We start from the raw sequence: 20,915 nt of genomic DNA on the forward strand, positions 1-20,915 counted from the left end.
TCACCGTATGTATGAAAAAGTAATTTCCATATCAACTGCTAACGGTGCTAAGAGATATATATATTCTGTAATTTTTTTTTGTGTTATGACATGAAAATTGGACATACAAAAGAAGCATAAATGTAACAACATTACAACACGAAACGGCGGATTGATAATTAATACATGGGCATAAAAACTGTAAATTTTAGATACATGCTAACGATAGAATATAAGAATGGAAGACGAAATATCTTTCCGTGAATGAGCAGATCCGTTTGCAGACGACTGGGCGATGACGTCATCTAACTTTCCTCCCCATCCTAAAAATGAATAAAGGGGGAACTTGATATCCGAGCTGTCGTCTCCCATTGTGAGATATATTGATAAATAGCGGCTAGCGTATGCTAACAATATTAACTTCAGTCTCATTAATATGATACCTGCAAAGTCACCACATGTTCCATATTTTGTTGCGTCGTTCGATAAACCCCCGATGCAAAAATACTCAGGTGATATCGATTTAACTCTGAAACATAAATTGCTGTCTTATAATTAAGAGAGCTTTAGTTGTGCAGCTAAAGGCCACTTCTAACATCTATAAAGTTGGATATTCCGCTTATCAATTTGACAGACTTGGGATGAAAACATGAAATGTAGTGGATTTCAAATTTCGTGCAAAACTATCTACTATCAGTATCATTCTATCGAATACAACATAAAACAAGGTATGACCGCCTATATAAAGGTGCAGAAGTCTTGAATTGTTTTTTTTTTTAAAAAAGATAAGATTAAAAAAAATGTTCACCAATTTCTATTTTTCAATATATATCTGATATTTTGAACTTTCGTCGTTTCGGTTTATGTTTTTGTTTTCATGCTTCAGCAAGATTTATTGCGAAGTAAAGAGAAATTATCTTTTGCTGGTGAAACAATTACGATTGACGAAGGTATGAAGAGGTAACACCTACTTTACACCTGGACAGAAAGCATTCGGATATCCGGTTGAATTGTAGGCCCGAAACTGAAGATATCCGGGTTCGATATGAGCTCTGTAAACCGGGGGTATCATGGTCATGATTTGATCATTACTGCCTTTGTCAATAGTAATTTGTACCAGAAGGGAATCTTCAGGATACTCTAAAAGGCATAATATATATAATATTAGAACATTAACATAGAATAATCAAATAACCGCTCACTCATAAGCGTTGCATTGAAATAATAAATATTACCATTGAACAGATCATCCAAGGAAATAATTGCGTCCAATACGATGCTTGCAACAGCGTCCGATTGACTTGTTGTCACATTACTTCCATTTTGTCTATAGTAGAAAACAAGCACGAACGTGTCAACTATTTAGGACTACAATATTCATTTCATATATACCAACATCACTAAAACCTTTACCTGCTCAGAAGCAAATACCCCATAATTATGTTGGAAGGGCTACCATCGATTTGGAACCTGTTGTATCTGTATGCACTATTGATGTAATAGTACGTGCGTTTGAACAAGGATGGTTCGACCGAACGCCATTTCTAAACAAAGTAAACTTGGAGTATAAAAGTCATGATTTGTATTTTACATAAACATTTTTTGAGGAGAAAAAATGTGAATTAAATACATTTTGGCGCTCGTGCATGGCAAATGAAATTTGGTGTCAGTTATAATTTGGGAGAAAAGTGAATACAGATTTTATATACGATTATAAAAGCATGATATATATTCCATGTCTATCTATGACATACAAATTTGCGGATGCAGGGTCATAAATAAAAATAATGATATATTGTGGAGAACAAAAATTAATTTTTTTTGATGTTTATAAGTATAGAGAGGTGCTTCACTAACGGCAACGTTCGATACGGTGAAATGAAATTCGGCCGGAGTTGGTTGATTTTCGTAAGAGAACTGTATCAAATTATACTGTAGTTTGTAATTTCCTCTTGTAACGTTATTCTGCAATTGACTGACGAGATCTGCATTGTTTTTCCGCTGTGAATTAATCTGTAAAATATTGTATTGTTGTTGATGCTGTGGTCCTAAATACGTATAATTATTGAAAAAAAATGATTCTTCCATTAAATCTCTTTTCAGTTTATTAAAACAATACTCATCAAATTTTAGTGTTTGAAAGATGAAATTTACCCCAGTACAATAGGCTTACTTTAAAATATTTAGTAAATTAGTTCTAGATTCTGTTACACCTTGATAGAGAGCAGCTGTAAATTTTCTTGAAATATTTCAAAATTTTGTACAGCTCGTGGAGACTCATCGGCGAATAAAATCGTTTTCAAAAGATGTGATATCAATAAAGCATTACAGCGAAGAAAAGTTGTGGACGTTACGAAAATTCTTTGTATTCCATCGTCATTGAAACCCTCAAATCCATTGGCTTCAAAATGTTACACGATGGATTAGCATCTCTAATTGACTCTCTTTTCTTCTAATTATCCAAAAATGATATAACAAAAATGCGTGGCAATTTTTATGTACGAATGCGAAGGCGTTAGTGATTGACACAAGATATATATATATATATTGAAATAAAATCATCCTGATTTTCAACTTGCGGTAAACATAACACCTTCAATAACTTCTTGATTGAAAGAGGAGGAAAAACTTACTTGTGTGCTGTAATATTTTATTACTCTGTCTTCATTTGAGATGGCATGGATCATGATAAACGGTTCAGAAGCTTTGGTTTTTATCAATGATCTATCCCCATCCGTTCTGCATAAATAACAAATTACATATATATATATATATATATATATATATCTGTTGTCTTTTTGCGTATTATATTCATTCGAAGGTTATTTGAGATTTGAAAATAGGAAATGTCTTTTTCAGTTACTGTATATAATTGATATCTACAAGATAACGCAGAGTGTTTGTGTTTATAGAAGACGTGTCGCCTTATCAAACAACACAAACGTGTAACCATAGAGCGTCGCTTCTAATGCAGTGCTCGTCAACCTTTTTTGAAATACATCCTTCTGTCTTCACTCAAAACTGGTACACCCCACACACTCAACATTTTTATTTGAAAGAACGCAATGTTTAAAAGTTATGCACATTATACAGACAGTGTTTTATTGATAATTTGGTGTTAACGTTGCTCTTGGAATTGTACAAATCAAGTGAGTAACCTTGTTTTGGCTACCACTCTAGACCAAATGACATTTCCTTAAGTTACTCTGTCCGAACCAAAAGGAGTTCAGTTTCACGCGACTATCGCTAATTGATGTGCTAAAAATGTAATACACAAAGCAAGTCAAGTTAATTTGGTGACCGTACATTTGAAACCACGTACATTTGAATCCATGTGTATATCCACGGGTTCAATCTATATGCGGGTGCTAAAACCCATGGGTTAGGGTTAGTATGAGTTCAACTATCCGAAAAACAAAAAAAATTCCATAGGTGCAATAGCATACAGGTGCAATTGTCATGGGTTCAAATGTACGTGGGTTCAAATGTAATGGAACCGTTAATTTGCATGTAGCAAAAACCCAACCATAGATATACGTTATGAATCAATTTGTAGAAAATTGTAAAAACTTCTTACCTCACAGTTCGCCCATAATTCAAACCAAAACCTCGAAGTGAACTTCCAATGGTTACCTAGAATAAATTGAAAGTAAGTACTTGATTCAAAATGAAATTTTTGACTAAGAGTTTTTCTGTTTAAGCTTGTTGTATTTTGTGCAACGAAGCAGTTTTATGTCGTTTTTATAAACAGGTCAAAATCTGCCGATTTCTTTGCAAGCAATTTTCAATATAAATGTCTACCAGACAAAATTCATTTGATTTCACCTGACTGTAGCGGTGGACATCTGTTGTGATGCGATTTTAATTATTATTAAACCATAAAAAGGAACATACCCCATTCCCATACGCTTTGTACATTTTATCATCGTAAATCTGACTACTGTATGGTCTGTAAGAATAGGTATACCAACTTGGGATTGCTGTTCTAATGTTTAATGCCTTTGCGTATAGGACATTAATGATTTTTGTTGCCCTGTCACCTGCAAGGGATTAAATTAATTGATTGTTAGAATTCCTGAATAATAACTTGTAACAGCATCTAAAATTATAACAATGAAACAATTTGGTTATCAGTGAAAATTAAAGGTCAGTTTGGAAATAAAACTTGCAAGAAATATCGATGATTCAATGTTTTTATCATGTTGATTTTCAGCGCATTCTGATGAAAAAAAAATGTTAGCAAACGTTTGAAAATGACGTTAAATTAAATACCGCAGACAATTTACAAACAAGATAATCTTGTGTTGACATTTTCAACTTATTTGATGATGGTTACTTTGTATATATGCCGGAAATTCTAAGCTATAATATAAGGAACTTGTATGTCTGAAGTACTATACCGTTGAATAATTTCGACACTGTCATAATTGATTCCAGGATAATATTGGCAACGTTGTCCGTATGCTCTATGGATATGTTTTTGCCTTTATCCCTGCAATAAATACGTAAGTTTCTCAACTTTTAGCTCAAATGTAGTAACCTTACTCGGTAACCATTTGCTTTGCTTTGATGGAAATCATTTAGTATTGTCTAACATAACATATCAATGAGACTTAATATGTAATTAATAGTATCGTTGAAAACAAACTAAATACGTGTATTCAAGAACTGAGTTTTGAAATTGGAAATGGTAATTGGATATATCGAAAAAAAATATCAATAGTCCGCCGCTCGAGTTTTCGGTGGACACGAACATCAATTGGATCAACATTGTTTATTTGACTCAAAGTATTTCTACTCATTACTTAATCGTTCAATCAAATCTAACAACCTTGCTAAAAGAATGTATCCCAAAACGACGTTTGAAGGATATCCGTCTATCCCATATCTGTTATATCTATAAGTTGATGGGTTGTTCTGATATGTTCGTTCAAATTTTGATGGCTCGACGGATCCCCAATTCTGATAAAGTAAAAATATGTTAATAAAAATCTGGTGCCCGTTTGGCTGCCACCTGGTAAATTAACAATAAATATCAAATCATTACATATTTTACATCATGTAGTTCTAATGTTATCAATTGTAAGTACTGTACTGCATTTTCATCGACATGCGACAAACGTATTGACAGAAATCAACCTACAATATTCGATACAACGAAATGAAATTCGCATGCAGTTGGAACATCCGGCGAAGAAAATTGCAAAGCATGATATTGAAGTTTATAATCCCCGTTGGTAATGTTATTGCTGATGAAAATGAATGCTTCGTTTTTGTTTGGACGATAGGAAGTCACCTGAAATAATTGTTATTAATATCCTGTAACGAGATAACGTCGTAATTAACAATCTAGTAATAGATCTAATGTGTATGTCACTTCATAGGTTTCCGCCTTGGGTGCGTTTAATGCCTATTGTTGTCTATCATCATCCTTCTCAATAACTTAACGACATCGATGCTGGCAAGGGAATTTAAGTTTCAGCTATATATGTGTGATTTCGAGTTAAGCTATTTATAGCTTATTCTACATCGTCTAATTTTGTCAATGAAATGAAATGACGCCCAAGTAATAATATCTCAGACCCATAATAACGGGTTTCGTTCAACTAAAAATAAAGTTACCGGTTTTTAATTGATAATGGAAAAGGTACTGAGAACGAAGTCGCAAGTTTTGTTGGTTGTCGCGAAATTGGAATGGAACAATTTAAAACGACGCAGTTAAAAAAAAGAATTCTATAAATCAGATGCATCAAAAAAATAAATGTTTAGCATGGAAAATTTTGTTAAAAAGCGGGAGAACAAGACGTATTACTTTTAGGCATTTGTATTGAAGAGGTAAAGTTGACCGGAACTTCACGAACTGCATGTATTAGAATCAAAATACGAATGCATTGTCGAATGTACTCACCTGAGTGTAAAAGTTTCTTTGTATCCGCCTCTCGTTTGAAATAACATATACAAACATGAAAGGCTTTATCATTCTAGAGGCACAAAAAGAGTCCTGGTATCTGTAAGTTAATTATGGAATAAATAATATTGACTCATTTTGAAAGCGATGTTTGGACATTGAGTCATATATATATATTTTTGTATAATACTATGATTTACTCTTAGTTTGAACAAGGATATTCATCAAGAAGCCAAAGACTCATAGTCTTACTTTTTGCTCTGCCCGTAAGTAATAGATCCACAGCCAGTGACGTATACCTGTAAAGAAATTTCGAGCAATATTTAGTAAGGAAGATCGTTATGTGGCCTTTTGTGTAACTAATGTATCAATCGAGATTAAAGCGGTGCATCTCACGTATCAAATCACGTCGTTTACTGACTGAGAAAGCGATTTCAGGAAAAGTTGATAAGCAAGAAGTGTAACGTCAATTGGGCACCTCATTCATTGGACTTAAACACCTCAGATATTCAATCGTGGGAGTATTTGAACGACAATGTCTATCAGAAGGTTGAACTCAAAACTGGAATTACCACAAAATCAGAAAAATTCTCCTGGAGGAGTGTGTGCAAGTGATTTGTCGATTTTCGGAAACGGATGCAAGTCTGTCTCCAATGCCTAGGAGGAGATTTGGAACATATTCTGGAAAGAAAATAACGTTTGTGCAAAACGTCCTAGATTCGTGAAACTTTGCGGTATAATCATGCAGAAGTTAAACCATGAACAAATTCTAATTTTTTTTTTTGTTCATTTTTATATACGTTATTAACAAAGTTATAGGTTTCGTTTTTAACAAAGCTTCAGGTTTCGTTAGTACAGTACTGAAGTGTAATTAAAAAAACACTTTCAATAATATCATTCATTATATTCATCCATACGATTAACTATATACAGTAGTCGGCGCCGGTTTGGGACCACTAAGAAACTGGTAGAGTTATCAACCATTATCGCACGTCTGTGGGTGAAGATGCCGAGTAATATATAAGTTGGCATTATTCTTATAGCAACTAACCCCCAAATGTACCCCATTTCATGTTGAAATCATCAAAACAAAGTTAATTTTTCCCAAAATTCGAACAAAGACTTTCGTAGGAATTAAATTACACCAGTTTTAAGAACATAACAGGTTCCATCCAGTCATTATCAAATTAAAATCTATATTCTCAAGACCTTTGGCACTGATTGAAATAATTATATCTAAGTTCCCATCCGTACGGTGTACATAATTACCCTTGTTGAGATAATAGGAATTTCTGTTTATAACGTGAATCTTGAGCTCACGTTTACAGCATTTAATTGGATTTATGATCAACGTATAAATACGACTCCGATATCTTTCGATAGAGAGAAGACGATGTAAACCATTCTAAGCTAGTCTGAATAAATGTTATAAGATTTATATTCTGTGTGTTGTGGAAATTTACGAATAAAAACATATAGAGATTTTTAACGCATCTTCATTTACGTGGGCGTTGAAGCTGAAGGGTGAACGGGTGACTTGCAAGTCAGAGACAATCTACGAAATAGCAATATACGGTAACATCACATTCATCTAACAACTCTTTATGCCATAAATGGTGACAAAGCCGACTTGAATTAATCTTCTGAAACGGACCAGATCAACGGACAACAATCAGGACAGGCAACAATTTGACGGAATCAACCAAAAAGCTGTCCAAGCGAAAGCTTTCAACAATTGCCGAGAAACCGTCTCTACATAACGTGCGAAAATCAAATTCGACCAACTTACGAACGTCGGGGAGATTCAAATTGCCTGGAACAACGAGTGAAGTATCAAATTGCTGACAAGCCGAAATAATGAAGAACATTATGAAAAGACAATAATCTCAATTGAAAACAGTTGAACTATGGTAACGGACTCTGGAAACGTTAAAATCATGAATATGGACTGTATTGAACATCGATCGAAATGAACTCTTTTATAACATGATATATGTTCGAGGTGAAAAACCTAATCAAAAACGAACTGTTGAAAACAATGAACTATATGGACTGTTTTACGGTAAATTACGCGCTCTATTCCAAACAATAGAGATATTTTCGCGCATATATAATGGATATACAGATCAGGAGCATGTAATTCTACAATTTGTTTCATGATTTGCAGGTTTTTCTCCTCATTGAGACAGACATTTTTCATTCTTCCACTAATACTAAGGTAAAGTACTTCTTTTTCTCCTTATATAAACATGGCGTTTTATTCGGTTTTCAATTTTTATAAATTAATTAATGGTAACAACTTTGAATAGTCTAATTTCAAATACCTTTCAAGAGATTTATATTATTGAATATTTGTGGTTAGAATTTCTTTTCGGTTAAATAGATTTCATTGGGATCAAAATGCTTTCTAAAAGTAGATTCGAGCGAGTCATACTTTTAATTATTTACAAAGCCGTAATATAGAACGGTGAAATAATAAGCTCGTTAAACAAAAATTGTATCCAAAAGCGTTATTTTTTCAAAAAAGCCCTGAGATGGCATAAACTTAAAAATGCGTTTTTTTTCTTCCCGACATGGGACAAGCATATATAGACCAACTAGGTCGCAACGCGCTTATTCTTCCCGACATGGGACAAGCATATATTGACCAACTAGGTCTACTAAATCGTAACAATGCGATAAAGCGAGTATAAGTATTTTAACTTAGCGAAATACATTAAATTGAAAATATGTTTTAACCGTCCAAACCAAAATTTTTCAAATAAAAATACGCCATCCTTCTGTAATTCTACTTTACAATCTTTACTCTTTCTATAAACTCTTCTTTATTTCAATGTCGTGTCTCATTGTAGATCATATACATGTAAATATTTTTTTGACTTATATCATTAATTTTAGCATTGTGTATTGTATTTTTCTATATATTTTCAATTTATTAGAGGTGCCAAATCTTTAAACTTCCAGTTAGTAAGATGGGGAGATAATATAGCAACTAACCCCCAAATGTACCCCATTTCATGTTGAAATCATCAAAACAAAGTTAATTTTTCCCAAAATTCGAACAAAGACTTTCGTAGGAATTAAATTACACCAGTTTTAAGAACATAACAGGTTCCATCCAGTCATTATCAAATTAAAATCTATATTCTCAAGACCTTTGGCACTGATTGAAATAATTATATCTAAGTTCCCATCCGTACGGTGTACATAATTACCCTTGTTGAGATAATAGGAATTTCTGTTTATAACGTGAATCTTGAGCTCACGTTTACAGCATTTAATTGGATTTATGATCAACGTATAAATACGACTCCGATATCTTTCGATAGAGAGAAGACGATGTAAACCATTCTAAGCTAGTCTGAATAAATGTTATAAGATTTATATTCTGTGTGTTGTGGAAATTTACGAATAAAAACATATAGAGATTTTTAACGCATCTTCATTTACGTGGGCGTTGAAGCTGAAGGGTGAACGGGTGACTTGCAAGTCAGAGACAATCTACGAAATAGCAATATACGGTAACATCACATTCATCTACCATTTATGCTATATTCTTACCTGATTTCCATATACCGTGTACATTTTTTTATCATTTATTTGAGAAGGATTTTCCCCATATGTGTAGTCGTACCAATCTGGTATTTTTCTTCTTATATTGTCGGCATTTTTCGCCAAAGCGTCAAGAATATCTTCAGTTGGAGCGTCTGGGAATATTGAAACTTCGAATCGATCAACCAAATTGCGTAAGTCATTTTTTGTAGGGTTCAAGTTTTATTTATATATACAATAGTTATTCGTGTAATGCTGCGCACCTGTCTGTTGACACAGATTTCATCCCAGGGATTTCAAAACGCATGAAGGGAGATCTGTGTGACTATTATGATAGATTTTAGCTTAGCGCAGGAAAGTTACACTTGTGATATCCACTATCTGAGCCCAATAATCTTGGTTGGCCTTTATTGAAATTTTGCATTGCCATTTTATTCTTGGTGTTTAATACTTATGGGATGTCTTATTTTCGGTGGGTGTGCAGAGCACGTCATATTAATGAAACATATAGTTCAAACATAAAAAATATTCATTATCATTATTATCGTAGATACTGTAAATTACATCGTTCTTCGAATGTTTGGTTTTCAAGACTGATGGTTATATTTAAGTTGCAAAATTGCGTATGTCCCCAAGCCATAGCATAGACACATTTCTGCGTGAGTCGCAGTGCGCCATAATGACGTCACATGCCGCCGCCATACAAATCTATTCAAATCAGGCTACGAAATTATTTACTCCTGGGGAAAGACAGACACAGAAACTGTGCAAAACTATTATGATGGTATAAAAACGATTAGGTGAGCAAAAATAGGCTGCATGAACAGACATGACTGCGTAATAAGAAAACAAACTATAAAAAGTAAGGATTCAACCTAATTTGTTGGACTTCAACGGGAAATGCTGTTCAAACAGTGTCTTCAAATTTCCACCGTAATTTTTCATAAACTGATTGGTTGTTCTGTAACGGAGGTAGGATTTCTGCTTCATCGCAGACAACGATATTTCAGAGGGAACGTGCCAAATCATGATATTCTCAGCCTGAATTATGAAATATTATTTTTAATGTGTATCATTAGCCCAGTTCGTCTAATGGTTTGTTGAAAGTGATGCTGAAACCATATGTATGCAATAACAGGATCTTATATACATACCTTCACATTGTGATAAGCGTCATTTTTATAGTCATTTGATGTACATTTGAAAAGATTTCCAAATGTGTTTTTAGCTTCCCAGTTGGTCTTGTCTGTTTCAAATGAAATAGAGTTTATTATATTTGTTCTCTTTTAATTTTTGAAGAAGTAGGTTAAACATCATTCGAATAAATTGAACAAATACTTGAAGCTGTGAAGTGTTTGTATTCTTACCTGGATATGACAGTTCATTCATCATGTCGTATTTGGACCACATATCATCTACTCCACATTTTACTGAAATATTCGATTCATGCACACTTGCTACTAAAGTCCATCCTCCGCCATCAGAAGTCATGTCACAGTAAACCTTAAATTATATTTTATCGATAGAATTCAAAGGATATCATAGTATATTTAAAAATACTTTATTTCAAGCACAGTTTGTAGGTCAAATTATTAAACTGATGAGTTGTGTCCGTATAGATTCGAAATAAATCTCACATCCTGGCAAATCTTACATCGTTTGCATCCAGTTGTGCTTGTGCCCAGTATGATTAACCATTCGACAAAACAAAGCATTATGCATATCACTCCATCACATCTCTCTATATACTTCGCGACAAACTTAATTACATGATGCCATCATCTATATATTATCCAAATGTTTCGTATTGTTTATCAGGTTAGTTTACAATAAGACTTATAATCACCTCAGTTTTAGGATAATCAGTTTGAGTTTGTATGTAATAAACCCCGTCAGCTTTAAAACCCAACATCTTCAATTCGTGGCAAGATTTCACGGAACCGCTTTTCCTGTCGACTATAAGTTGATTAACGCATTCCTCCAAAAAAGAGGAATTGAAACCATTGAATACTCCGTTTGTTGTAGTCTAAATAATTCAGATCAAATCAATCTGGATCGTAATAATTTACGGATTGTTTAGATGGAATTTGCGTTTAAACAAAACAAAAAAAAAATAAAATTACCTTTGTGTCATGTTGACCAATTTGTACAAACAGCCCAACCAACAGTAGGATTATAACGACAGATAAGACGACAGAAATGAGGCTCATCTTCGAAATTTTTGTTTCACGTTGTTCGTCTCGATTCGACGACGCAAGTTTATTCTGACGGTTTTGGTTGTTGCTGCAGTCGCCTTCTCTCTCATTTTTCGGCAGTGAAGGACCTCTGATTGGTGGTCTTGGCACATTTCCAATGGCGACTTGAGCCCGAAAAGCAATGTATACAACATATATGATAAAATAAATAGGACTAATAATATAAAGACTCGTTCGTACGGGGTCAGTGACGTAAGAGGTAGGGAGAAATTTTATTATGAATATATCAATTATAGAGATATTTTACCGACGACAATAGTAAATAACTTGATTCACCTTGGTTGTTTTCGTATCGAACTTCGTCTTCATAAATATTTTCGGGTTCGTGAGATTGTTGCCACATTATCCCGGTTCTTTCTTTTTTTCTGCTAACTGTTAAACCGTTTTTATTTTGCAGTCCAAATATTACTACTGCCTAATAGGAAATATATCATGATCATTTTAATATTAGAGTTTCAACTTATATATTAAATATGGGATGAATTCCATCAACAAATTGAAAGCTCCAATTACAAAAACGATCATAACTTTTGACCAGATGAAATCACAAAAATGATCTCCACCAGCGTATAGTTGGGCCTAGCCCAGTTAAATAGTGTATATCGTTAAACTCATATATTATCAACCAAAACTTCTATTTGATATCGATATCTACAATATCTATAGCTACCATGTAACTAATATTAGGAAGTCTTAAAAAATAAGTTTTTATGTTTAATTGATACTTTTCGCATAACACCGAGAAACTCCTGGACAGGAAGTTACACTTTGATTGTATGGGACAGCATTTTTGCAAAGATTGTTTTAGCCAATTTGAGTCATTTTTTTGCATATTAGCTTTATTAGATTGCGATTAGCACTTATTGGCTACGTTTCAACTTGAAAACAATTTCTCGATTATCTATAAACAAGTACAACCTGTATATCGTAACGCTATCAACTCAGACAAAAATGAAGAGAAAAAATAGAATCTAAATCAGAATAGCTAAATTTCCGATAAGTATTCCAGGCAAGTATACCACATACCCTTGGTTTTCATTTTTGCAAGTTATTTCACAAAAACTAAATTCTACATACTTCATCGAAAGTAAAAGCAAATACGTTTGTTGTGCCAACTTTTATATTTTCCAACTAGGTTGTGTTTTGAAATCACTGCTATACGTCAAAGTTATTGGCACAGACGAACACCTGATAATCTCAGAGTGTACGGTGCGTGAATCGTGGCTCTTAAGTCTGATCAGCACTTTAACGCCTTTTAATATATATATATATATATTCCAATTTAAATGGTTTTCAGTGCGATGGTCGAGATGCTTTCCTGATCAAAACAACGTCAATTTGTGGAATAAGCTGCCTGAAACATACAAGTAAAAATCTAGGAGCTGATTGTTCTCTGCTATGACGACATCTAGGTCCTTGTCGCGTCGGCCATTGATTGGACGGGCGACGCGTGGACCACAATTTAATTTTAGGGCGTTCCACGACTTGGCACTGACTTCTGACTCTGCGACCATACGTAACTCAGCAAACTTTTGTCTCGAGTTAAGTTGTTTTACTGTTTTATTATCTTTTTTTATATTGTTTCACCTTCGCAGTTTTAAATACAATACGCAACAAAGGTTTTACACGTTTCATTAGAGACTAGAAGTGGACGGTAACAAGGAAGCCAATCTCGACACGCAGACACGTCGTAGAGAAACTTACCACGTACTTTTCACTTCCTTCATCTCAATTTGTTGTATAAGTCATAATGCTCCAACTCGTGATTCATGACTGTTTTTTTCCCACTCATATACAATGCACAGTACTACTGTGAAGTAAATAACGGAGCATGTATTGACTCATGGAATAATACATAAATCATATTAGGCAAATTTATAGGTATTATAACTCGGCTCCAACCGCCATCATCTTAGAAAAGGTTCAATTGTGTGGGCTACTGTTTTGTCAGTAAATAAATATGTGCAAATTAGTTACGTAGGTTTTCCTATATGCAAAATAACTTCTTTGATAAAACGTGGTTGGAAAATAATGCAAATCACATACGTCATAAATTTTTACAAGCTGCACTATACAAAAATATAGGAAAGAAAATTGTTTCATAAGGTATATAACAGAATTGCCGTAAGCCCTATAATGTAAAACATCAAATGTATTAGAGCTGAGGAAAATGCAAATTTCTCGAATATTGTGGAGAAAAACACTCAAATGCGTATTCTTTGAGGTTAAATTTCCCAACTTCACGTAAACATGCCTTGATTATCTGGACGAATAATCGGGGCGACTTTATCGTGTTTCTCTCCGATATTTATTACCATTTCTAGACAGAAACAGCGTAACTTATAAGGAATACATTTTCTAAAAATTTATGACATATTGATGACCATTATCTCAAACTTGCGTGACTTTTTTGTTTAATTCATAGACAAAGAACGCTTTGTTGAAAACGGTCTAGCAACAGTGGGGTCTAGCAACCGTAAGCATTTTTACATATTTTTTGCCAACACTCATCCAAAATATATTGGTGAGAGCTTCCATTCAAAAATACCACTTTACATCTTCTGACACAAGTGGATTAATTTTTGTAAATATTAATATATCAAAGAAGATTGTCAGCTGAGATTTAGTTTCAGAAGTCCGTTATTAATAATCATCACCTATTAAGTACTCATTTTGATTAATCTTACAAATAATCTATATAGTATATCGTTTATCTTTAGTGTTATAAGGCAGGGATGTGCAACCCTTATTACAGGAGGGGCATATACAAATAACTGCGGGTGATTTTGTTATTGATCTTACGGCATTGTTAGAGGTCCTTGCAAAAATGCTGAGTTAAAACGCATAAATTTCTGAAGAAAACTGCTATTCAAATTTATTGTCATACCGACTTCAAACAAATTCCGTTTTTATAACATTGTGTATTTTGCAACATGATTCTGCTTGCTAGTTCTACTGATATGACAGTGGCACTCAGGTACAGGTATAGGCTTTGCGACGCAAAGAGATTGGAATTGCTCGTACGTATCAGATTAACTAAACTAAAAGCTCGTTTCGCGGGCACACAATTTTTCGCACACCCCTGTTATAAACGATTGTTCTATCTTGTAACATTCCCAGAATTCAGCGAGACTGAAAAGAACCACACAATCAGCTGAATTGTGAAACTATTTCATAATTTTAGAATAGCATTTTAGAAAATGTGTAATGAAACGAGGATTTTCAAAAAGAGAACAATACAAACGAAGTGGGTGAAAGTAGAATGATTTCATTTTTTTAGATGAATTGAAGATCTGGAAAGTCAATTATTGACAACACTTAGCACAGGATTGTATAGTTTAGTTCGTAAAGTCGACTGAAAATATGTAATAGACTCGTTCATAGAACGATGTTTTGGAAGATAGTGATATTATAGAGGGCAATTTTTGTTTCATAATTTGGTTATACAAGCCTGTGTTATTTTATCAGTATCTGGCTATTTGCTAAGCCTTATTTATTGTTTATATTCAGCCGACTCTCCCACGCGGTGAGTGATTTTTCTGAACCTAGCAGAGGAAATTGCGAAAAGTAATTTCGAGGTTGATGTGTCAAGAGGTGACTAAATCATTTCTGTATGCTTGTTTCATACCAAAAACTCAATAGCACGTAAATAACGATACATGATATTAAACCGAATCCTGGTGTTACCTATTTTCCGCCAGAAAAAGCGCTGGTTTTTACGCATATATATTTATATTCTGAAATTGTGCTCAAGTTGCCTTGGGATCATTAAAAATTTTGATCTAAATCAGTGGTTCTCAACCGCCAGCCCGCGGACCGCTGCCGGTCCGCGACAACCTTGCTGACGATCCGCCATATATATTCCGATATTAATGTACAGGGTGTCTCAAAAGTAAGTATATATAATATACTTTCATTATGATTTGCTTTTCAGGTACTAATCTTAAAGCGTTCATTTCTTCAAAATACATGGTATGGATCAGTAGTAAAATTTAGGTATTGTTTGCATTTTTCATCATCCCACAGAATGACAAGGAGATTAACCCAAGAAAAGAGGTGCAAAATTGCTGTTTGGCAAGATGCATATAAATCAGTAAAGCAATGTCAGTGCCTCTTAACAGAAAATTTGGAATAAATTCGGCTCTGAATGTTTTCCTCTGAGCGTCCGCTCCTTGATCTTTGCGCTTCAACTACAGATCCAGTTTCCATAAATTTACAATGAATTGCATAAATTGTTCGTCGTGCAGGAGCCGAATTAAATCGAAATTCTCTGTTAATAAAAGAGGCTCTGAGTTTGCCTCACTGGTTTATATGCTTCTTGTCAAAGGGCAATTTTGCACCTCATTTCTTGGGTTAATCTCAATATCATTCTGTGGTTTGATGGAAAATGCAAACAATACCTAAATTTTACTACCTATATACATACTATGTTTTCTGAAGAAGTGAACGATCTATGAAGAGTACCTAAAATGCAAATCAAAATTCGAAGTGTATACTTACTTTTGAGACACCCTGTATTATAAGAAAATTTCAAAATACAAGGTATTGACGGCATGTCCATTGATTTTGTGATTTTTTTAACTCCCATTGATTCGTAGTACCGATATTCGTCTAACAACCAAACTTGGTGAGATGTCCTCTGCCCATTTCACCTTTTGAACGACTGGATGTTCGTTAAGTCCATGACCTCATAACGTTGGCGTGCGTCATAACGGAGAAGTTTGATAGCACATAGTACCTGATTGAGATCTTCTTCTGTTAACATAGAAGAGCTATTTTATGTTATAAGTTAACACCTAAAAGATCTACGCATCAGTTTTGGAAAATACTATCAAGAAAATGTGAATCCTCTCCAGGAAATCTTTTGGATCGTTGATTCTTTTGCAAATAAATAAATTCTTTTGGGAATAAATCACTGCATTGCTGCTGATGAAAAAACCTCCAAAAAATGTGTGAGCCCGACAGGAACGACCAGAAAAAACAGCATCGCACTGTCTTGTACATCCTATATATACATCAGACCTATCTGTACAAGTCATAAATACTAACCTACTGTAAAACGAATTTTATATGTATCGCTTGCAAAAAGACAGCAAGAATTTGAAAGAAATGGAAATATGCAAATGTTAAAGCAGCATAAAACATAGTTGCGAAAAAACAGGGTCGAGGCAGCATGACAATTTGTACAAACCGCTCCGGCTTTTTCCGAAATGAACATTTCATGGACACCATTAGATGTGTCAAGGCGAGCTCAGTACCCATGATTCTTTGATGATTTTGTGCAAGTAATCTATGATTTGACGTGGTTGACATGTGAGTAGATAACAACAGTCGGTCGAAGTCAATTTCAGCAACACATTAAAAAAAACGAGAAAAGATAGAAGTCGAGGAAAGCCGTATCAGCGAATCCATTTTTGTTGAATTTAAACTCGTGCAGCAAGCGAAATGCTTGAAATAGATTTGTTATGATTAACAAAAATTCGAAAAAGTTAAATGCAGGAGAATGCTTTGGCATTCAGTATGTCAGCATCGGCAGGAAATAACCTCAAATAACCGGTACCATCTTCCGGTTCGAACCCAATTCAAGGGCGGATGATAAAAGGAGTATATATAGTATATCTATACATCACACTTTTGAATTGCAATAAATTGTGATATTCATATCACAACTGTCCCACTGCAGCTGAGATGGGATCCCGTATGAACCTTAGATGTACCGTTAAAAAATCCCCCGAACTGCGTAATGGTTCTTAAATTACGAAGATCCAAGCATTTACCAGTGTAACCGTCCAAACCACAACAGATTTTACCGACACATTTGCAAATGGGCCGATAGAGTAAAACCCATATACATGCAAAGAGTTGATAGCTGCGGAAACACCCAAATTGTAATGCTGATATAAAAGTCTGATTACACAAAACAATTTATTGCTGTAATTGTTGTAAATGTTCGTCCAGATATCAAAATCAATAGTTTTAATATGCATTCAGTGCTACACAAGATAAAAATAAAAAATAAGGACCGGAAAGCTTGAATGGTACATCCAGGTCACAGGTAATATAATACCGGTTCATATGAAGAAAATAATTTAAAAATACAGCCAAAGTAATACATGTGCTGAGCCCGTAAAGCAGATCTTTTGAGAAGTAAGTCAATACTAAAATACTCCAAACGTTCTTAAAAATGGTTTGTGGCCCTGATTGATGAAATTAAGAATGTAAAGTTAATGAATTAGTTCAAAAATCTGTTTTGGGCCTATTGGTAATCCATTCTGCTATTTTTGGTTGGTCACAGACGCTCTGTCGAAGTTTCTTCAATTTTGGCGTCTTGTCCAGAACATTGGAATCCTTAACTTGTATTAGAATGTCAGTCAGAACAGAGAAAACAATGTCCGCCCAAGACAACTGAAAAAATAGAGGAGTTAGTATATATTATAATTGGTATGACTTACACTTAGATCTGGAATGGTACCTATCATTATGACATCATCACCTGTGAAGTATTCCCAATTAAGCTTACTAATGATTTGAATAAAGAAATCTAACCATTAATTTAATCATTGATTGTAAGTACCTCTTTTCCAAGGAAATACCCTCCATCGCGAACGAATGGTTCCAATTTTTCTAAAGCTTGTGGCAGGAATTCGTCGAATTCTTTACACTTTTTCTATAAATAAATACAATTTATTACAACCAAATCGAGAGTTAAATATTCATACAGCAAAGATAAAAAAAAAATAATTAAATCACAAACTGGAAATATATTAAATCCACAGAGGTAGTCGCTATTATATTTTTGAATTATTCATAGCAACAATTGAGTTTACTGATAACAATGATTTCTTTTTGAAAAATTTCGTTTGTTTTTCTGCATATGATTGCTGATGAACGATAAGCAGAAAAAAACCTCTAGATATTCATATAGATTTATCAAAAATATCACAAATTACACAGACGTCATTCTTTCTTACTTTGTCATTGAAATGTACCCACCTCGTAATCGGGATCCTTTTTATTGAAAACAATTTTCTGGAAGATGTCATTGAAATACTCATTCAAAAAATCAGCTCTTGCAATGTCAAATTCATTCTTGCCAGCAAGTCCAAATTGTTTTGCTAAAAATCTTTCGATTGCCCGACTTTGAGGTATCAAATGACTTTTCCCACTGCTGTCGGTTACCTCTAAGGCGGGCATTTGCCCGAAAGGCATATCTATAAAAGTAAGTTAATCATAGATTTATAAACTACCACGTTATTTATTTATATAACGAGTACATTGCCTCCCAAATACGAAGACTTCATATTATAATAATAATTTAACAATCTCGTGAATTTTATATGCGCACGGCGGTTTTATATTTGCTTTTTTAAATTGCTGTTATAAATTTCGAAATGGACGGTCAAATTCAAATCTATATAGCATATGATAGTATCGAGTTTTTTTTCAAATCGACGTGACCAGGAATTTACAAGGTCTTCACAAAATCTGCGAAGCCATTGCCCAAGCTAACCCCCAATTTAGTGCAAGATTGGTGGCAACAAAAACACTCGCTCACAAGAAACCTAACGAAATAATTTTTAATATTCCCAAAACCATACCTGGTTTCTTAGCTATCCATTTCTCCCCTGCCAGCCGGACGTCTTCATATTCAACCCCAGCTTGAGCAAACATCCATCTGGCGGGCTCGGCTCTGCCCCGAGCGTTGAAATAGTACAATTTATACTTGTATGATGCCATTTTGTTATCTTCGCCTTATCTAATCTAAAGTTCAGTACAATGTCAAACTATAAAAGCAAGATTTATATGCGATTAGTGCCCTAGTTTAACATTCTCTATGCTAACATATTTCAAATAACACGCACGGTTTAGTTTTAGTTTACAATGACACGAAGGGCCGTTGTACGAAATGATTCTGCTATGGACAATCACAACACCAACCGCGTTACAACCCAGGCAAATCGAGGATAAAATGAGTGATTGCGTGAACTGTTCTCCGAAAATGTGCATTTATTTGCTGACATTCAACGACGAAATACATTTAAACACTAATCGCTCAATAACATACGAAATCACTAACAAATGCACGGTGGCGTCGGACTTCGACGACTAAAAAGCAAACGATTTTCCAACAACATAGGCGTTATGCAGACCGCGAACCCAATTTTAAAAAAATGCTTAGTCACGTACGAAACGCGTTGACGCGTCATATTACACCGTATTCAATTATAGTGTATTTCAATACTGTAAATTCAATAGACCGTGTATCGGTGACTCCAATATTCTATGCGTATGGAAGAACTAAACGTTTTCATGTAGGTCGTTTGTAACAACAAAAATAATGATAGCAAATATTCAGCCAATGCCTTTACATGGTTATCCGCTTGCGATATTACATGGCGTGAAATCTCGATTCAAACTGTAACAAAGTGTCCAAGTGGTTTGCTAAACAATATTATTTCGATAAAATTTTGATCGAGCCGAAAGGACACGCTTTTCGTGAATTGCCCAAGGACGCCGGTATGTTCACGTATATATATATATATATGTATGCAAATCGCGCGTTGTTATTATGTCAACTACAGTACGCTTAGCAGTTGCAAATTCATGACGAAAATTATCTTTTTACCAAATTGTCGTTTTATACACACGCCTACTAACCGTGACACAGACTCAAACGATAAAGTGAAATTGGGTCATAATTCGTCGCATCTTTTTTAGGTTTTGTTTACGCTATCGCTAAAAGTCAATATATTTCCATACAGAATGTACACACCAAAGCTACCGCTAGCTAAATCAGTAGAACTCCGCTCCACAATTGAAACTTCAAAAAAAATAATAACATTGCAGATACGCGTAGTAGCGCGGCTGACGGCAAAAATCAAAAATATTTTGCAGGTGATTCCGTATTGCTCGGGTCACACTGACAGCCAGAGGCGACGAAGCTCAATAGAGCATACGAGACGAAGCAGCTTTTATATACTTTGATACAAAATGCTAAGTCATGCAACGCTACAGGAAACGTCTAGGTTTCCCATTAGATATGCTAGGTTTAGCTTTAAGAACAAACCTTAAAAAAATGCTTTGTCATCGTTGTGTAGCGATAGAATGTACCAGACGCTATCAAAATGAAAGCTACTTAACAACGTATAACGAAAAAGTGATTTATACCAAAACAGTACCGATTAAATGATCAACCAATTAAAAAAGCACCGTCCTATGTA

General features: G+C 34.4%; 2 protein-coding genes across 3 annotated transcripts; both read right to left on the bottom strand.

Moving 5' to 3' along the window:
* Window positions 1–39: 39 nt before the first annotated feature.
* Window positions 40–13,497, bottom strand: LOC120347640 (uncharacterized). Of its 2 annotated transcripts, XM_078117877.1 has the most exons (22): window positions 13,399–13,495; window positions 11,971–12,109; window positions 11,563–11,798; window positions 11,286–11,465; window positions 10,807–10,942; window positions 10,594–10,685; window positions 10,315–10,480; window positions 9,449–9,594; window positions 6,140–6,186; window positions 5,888–5,987; window positions 5,123–5,275; window positions 4,811–4,941; window positions 4,380–4,471; window positions 3,874–4,019; window positions 3,557–3,612; window positions 2,613–2,718; window positions 1,837–1,992; window positions 1,393–1,523; window positions 1,215–1,306; window positions 951–1,119; window positions 423–508; window positions 40–302 (listed from the first exon to the last, which is right to left on the bottom strand). In XM_078117877.1, exons 2-22 carry the CDS (start codon window positions 12,035–12,037, stop codon window positions 199–201), a joined length of 2,592 nt encoding a protein of 863 aa, XP_077974003.1. In that variant the 5' UTR covers window positions 12,038–12,109; window positions 13,399–13,495; the 3' UTR covers window positions 40–198. The 2 variants fall into 2 exon arrangements, with proteins under 2 accessions (XP_077974003.1, XP_077974004.1); XM_078117878.1 differs by lacking the exon at window positions 5,123–5,275 and having other exon boundaries at window positions 13,399–13,497.
* Window positions 13,498–17,600: 4,103 nt separating this feature from the next.
* On the bottom strand, window positions 17,601–19,496 carry LOC120347403 (hematopoietic prostaglandin D synthase-like). The gene is made up of 4 exons (XM_039417330.2): window positions 19,293–19,496; window positions 18,688–18,905; window positions 18,269–18,361; window positions 17,601–18,099 (listed from the first exon to the last, which is right to left on the bottom strand). The coding sequence occupies exons 1-4, from the start codon at window positions 19,429–19,431 to the stop codon at window positions 17,932–17,934; spliced, it is 618 nt and encodes a 205-aa protein (XP_039273264.2). The 5' UTR covers window positions 19,432–19,496; the 3' UTR covers window positions 17,601–17,931.
* Between the last annotated feature and the right edge of the window lie 1,419 nt (window positions 19,497–20,915).

Source organism: Styela clava, chromosome 11 (assembly GCF_964204865.1).
Source record: "Styela clava chromosome 11, kaStyClav1.hap1.2, whole genome shotgun sequence".
NCBI lineage: Eukaryota > Metazoa > Chordata > Ascidiacea > Stolidobranchia > Styelidae > Styela > Styela clava.

Bases quoted from the DNA above. Each gene is read 5' to 3' on its own strand.
- LOC120347403 (XM_039417330.2), bottom strand. From the start codon at position 19,431: ATGGCATCATACAAGTATAAATTGTACTATTTCAACGCTCGGGGCAGA. The intron at 18,362-18,687 runs GTGGGTACATTT...ATTTATTTATAG, and splicing joins AAAAGGATCCCGATTACGAG to AAAAAGTGTAAAGAATTCGA. The intron at 18,100-18,268 runs GTACTTACAATC...CTATTTTTTCAG, and splicing joins GGTATTTCCTTGGAAAAGAG to TTGTCTTGGGCGGACATTGT.
- LOC120347640 (XM_078117877.1), bottom strand. From the start codon at position 12,037: ATGTGGCAACAATCTCACGAACCCGAAAATATTTATGAAGACGAAGTT. The intron at 1,993-2,612 runs GTAAGTTTTTCC...AATATTTTACAG, and splicing joins TAAAATATTACAGCACACAA to ATTAATTCACAGCGGAAAAA. The intron at 1,307-1,392 runs GTAAAGGTTTTA...TTTCTACTATAG, and splicing joins GGGTATTTGCTTCTGAGCAG to ACAAAATGGAAGTAATGTGA.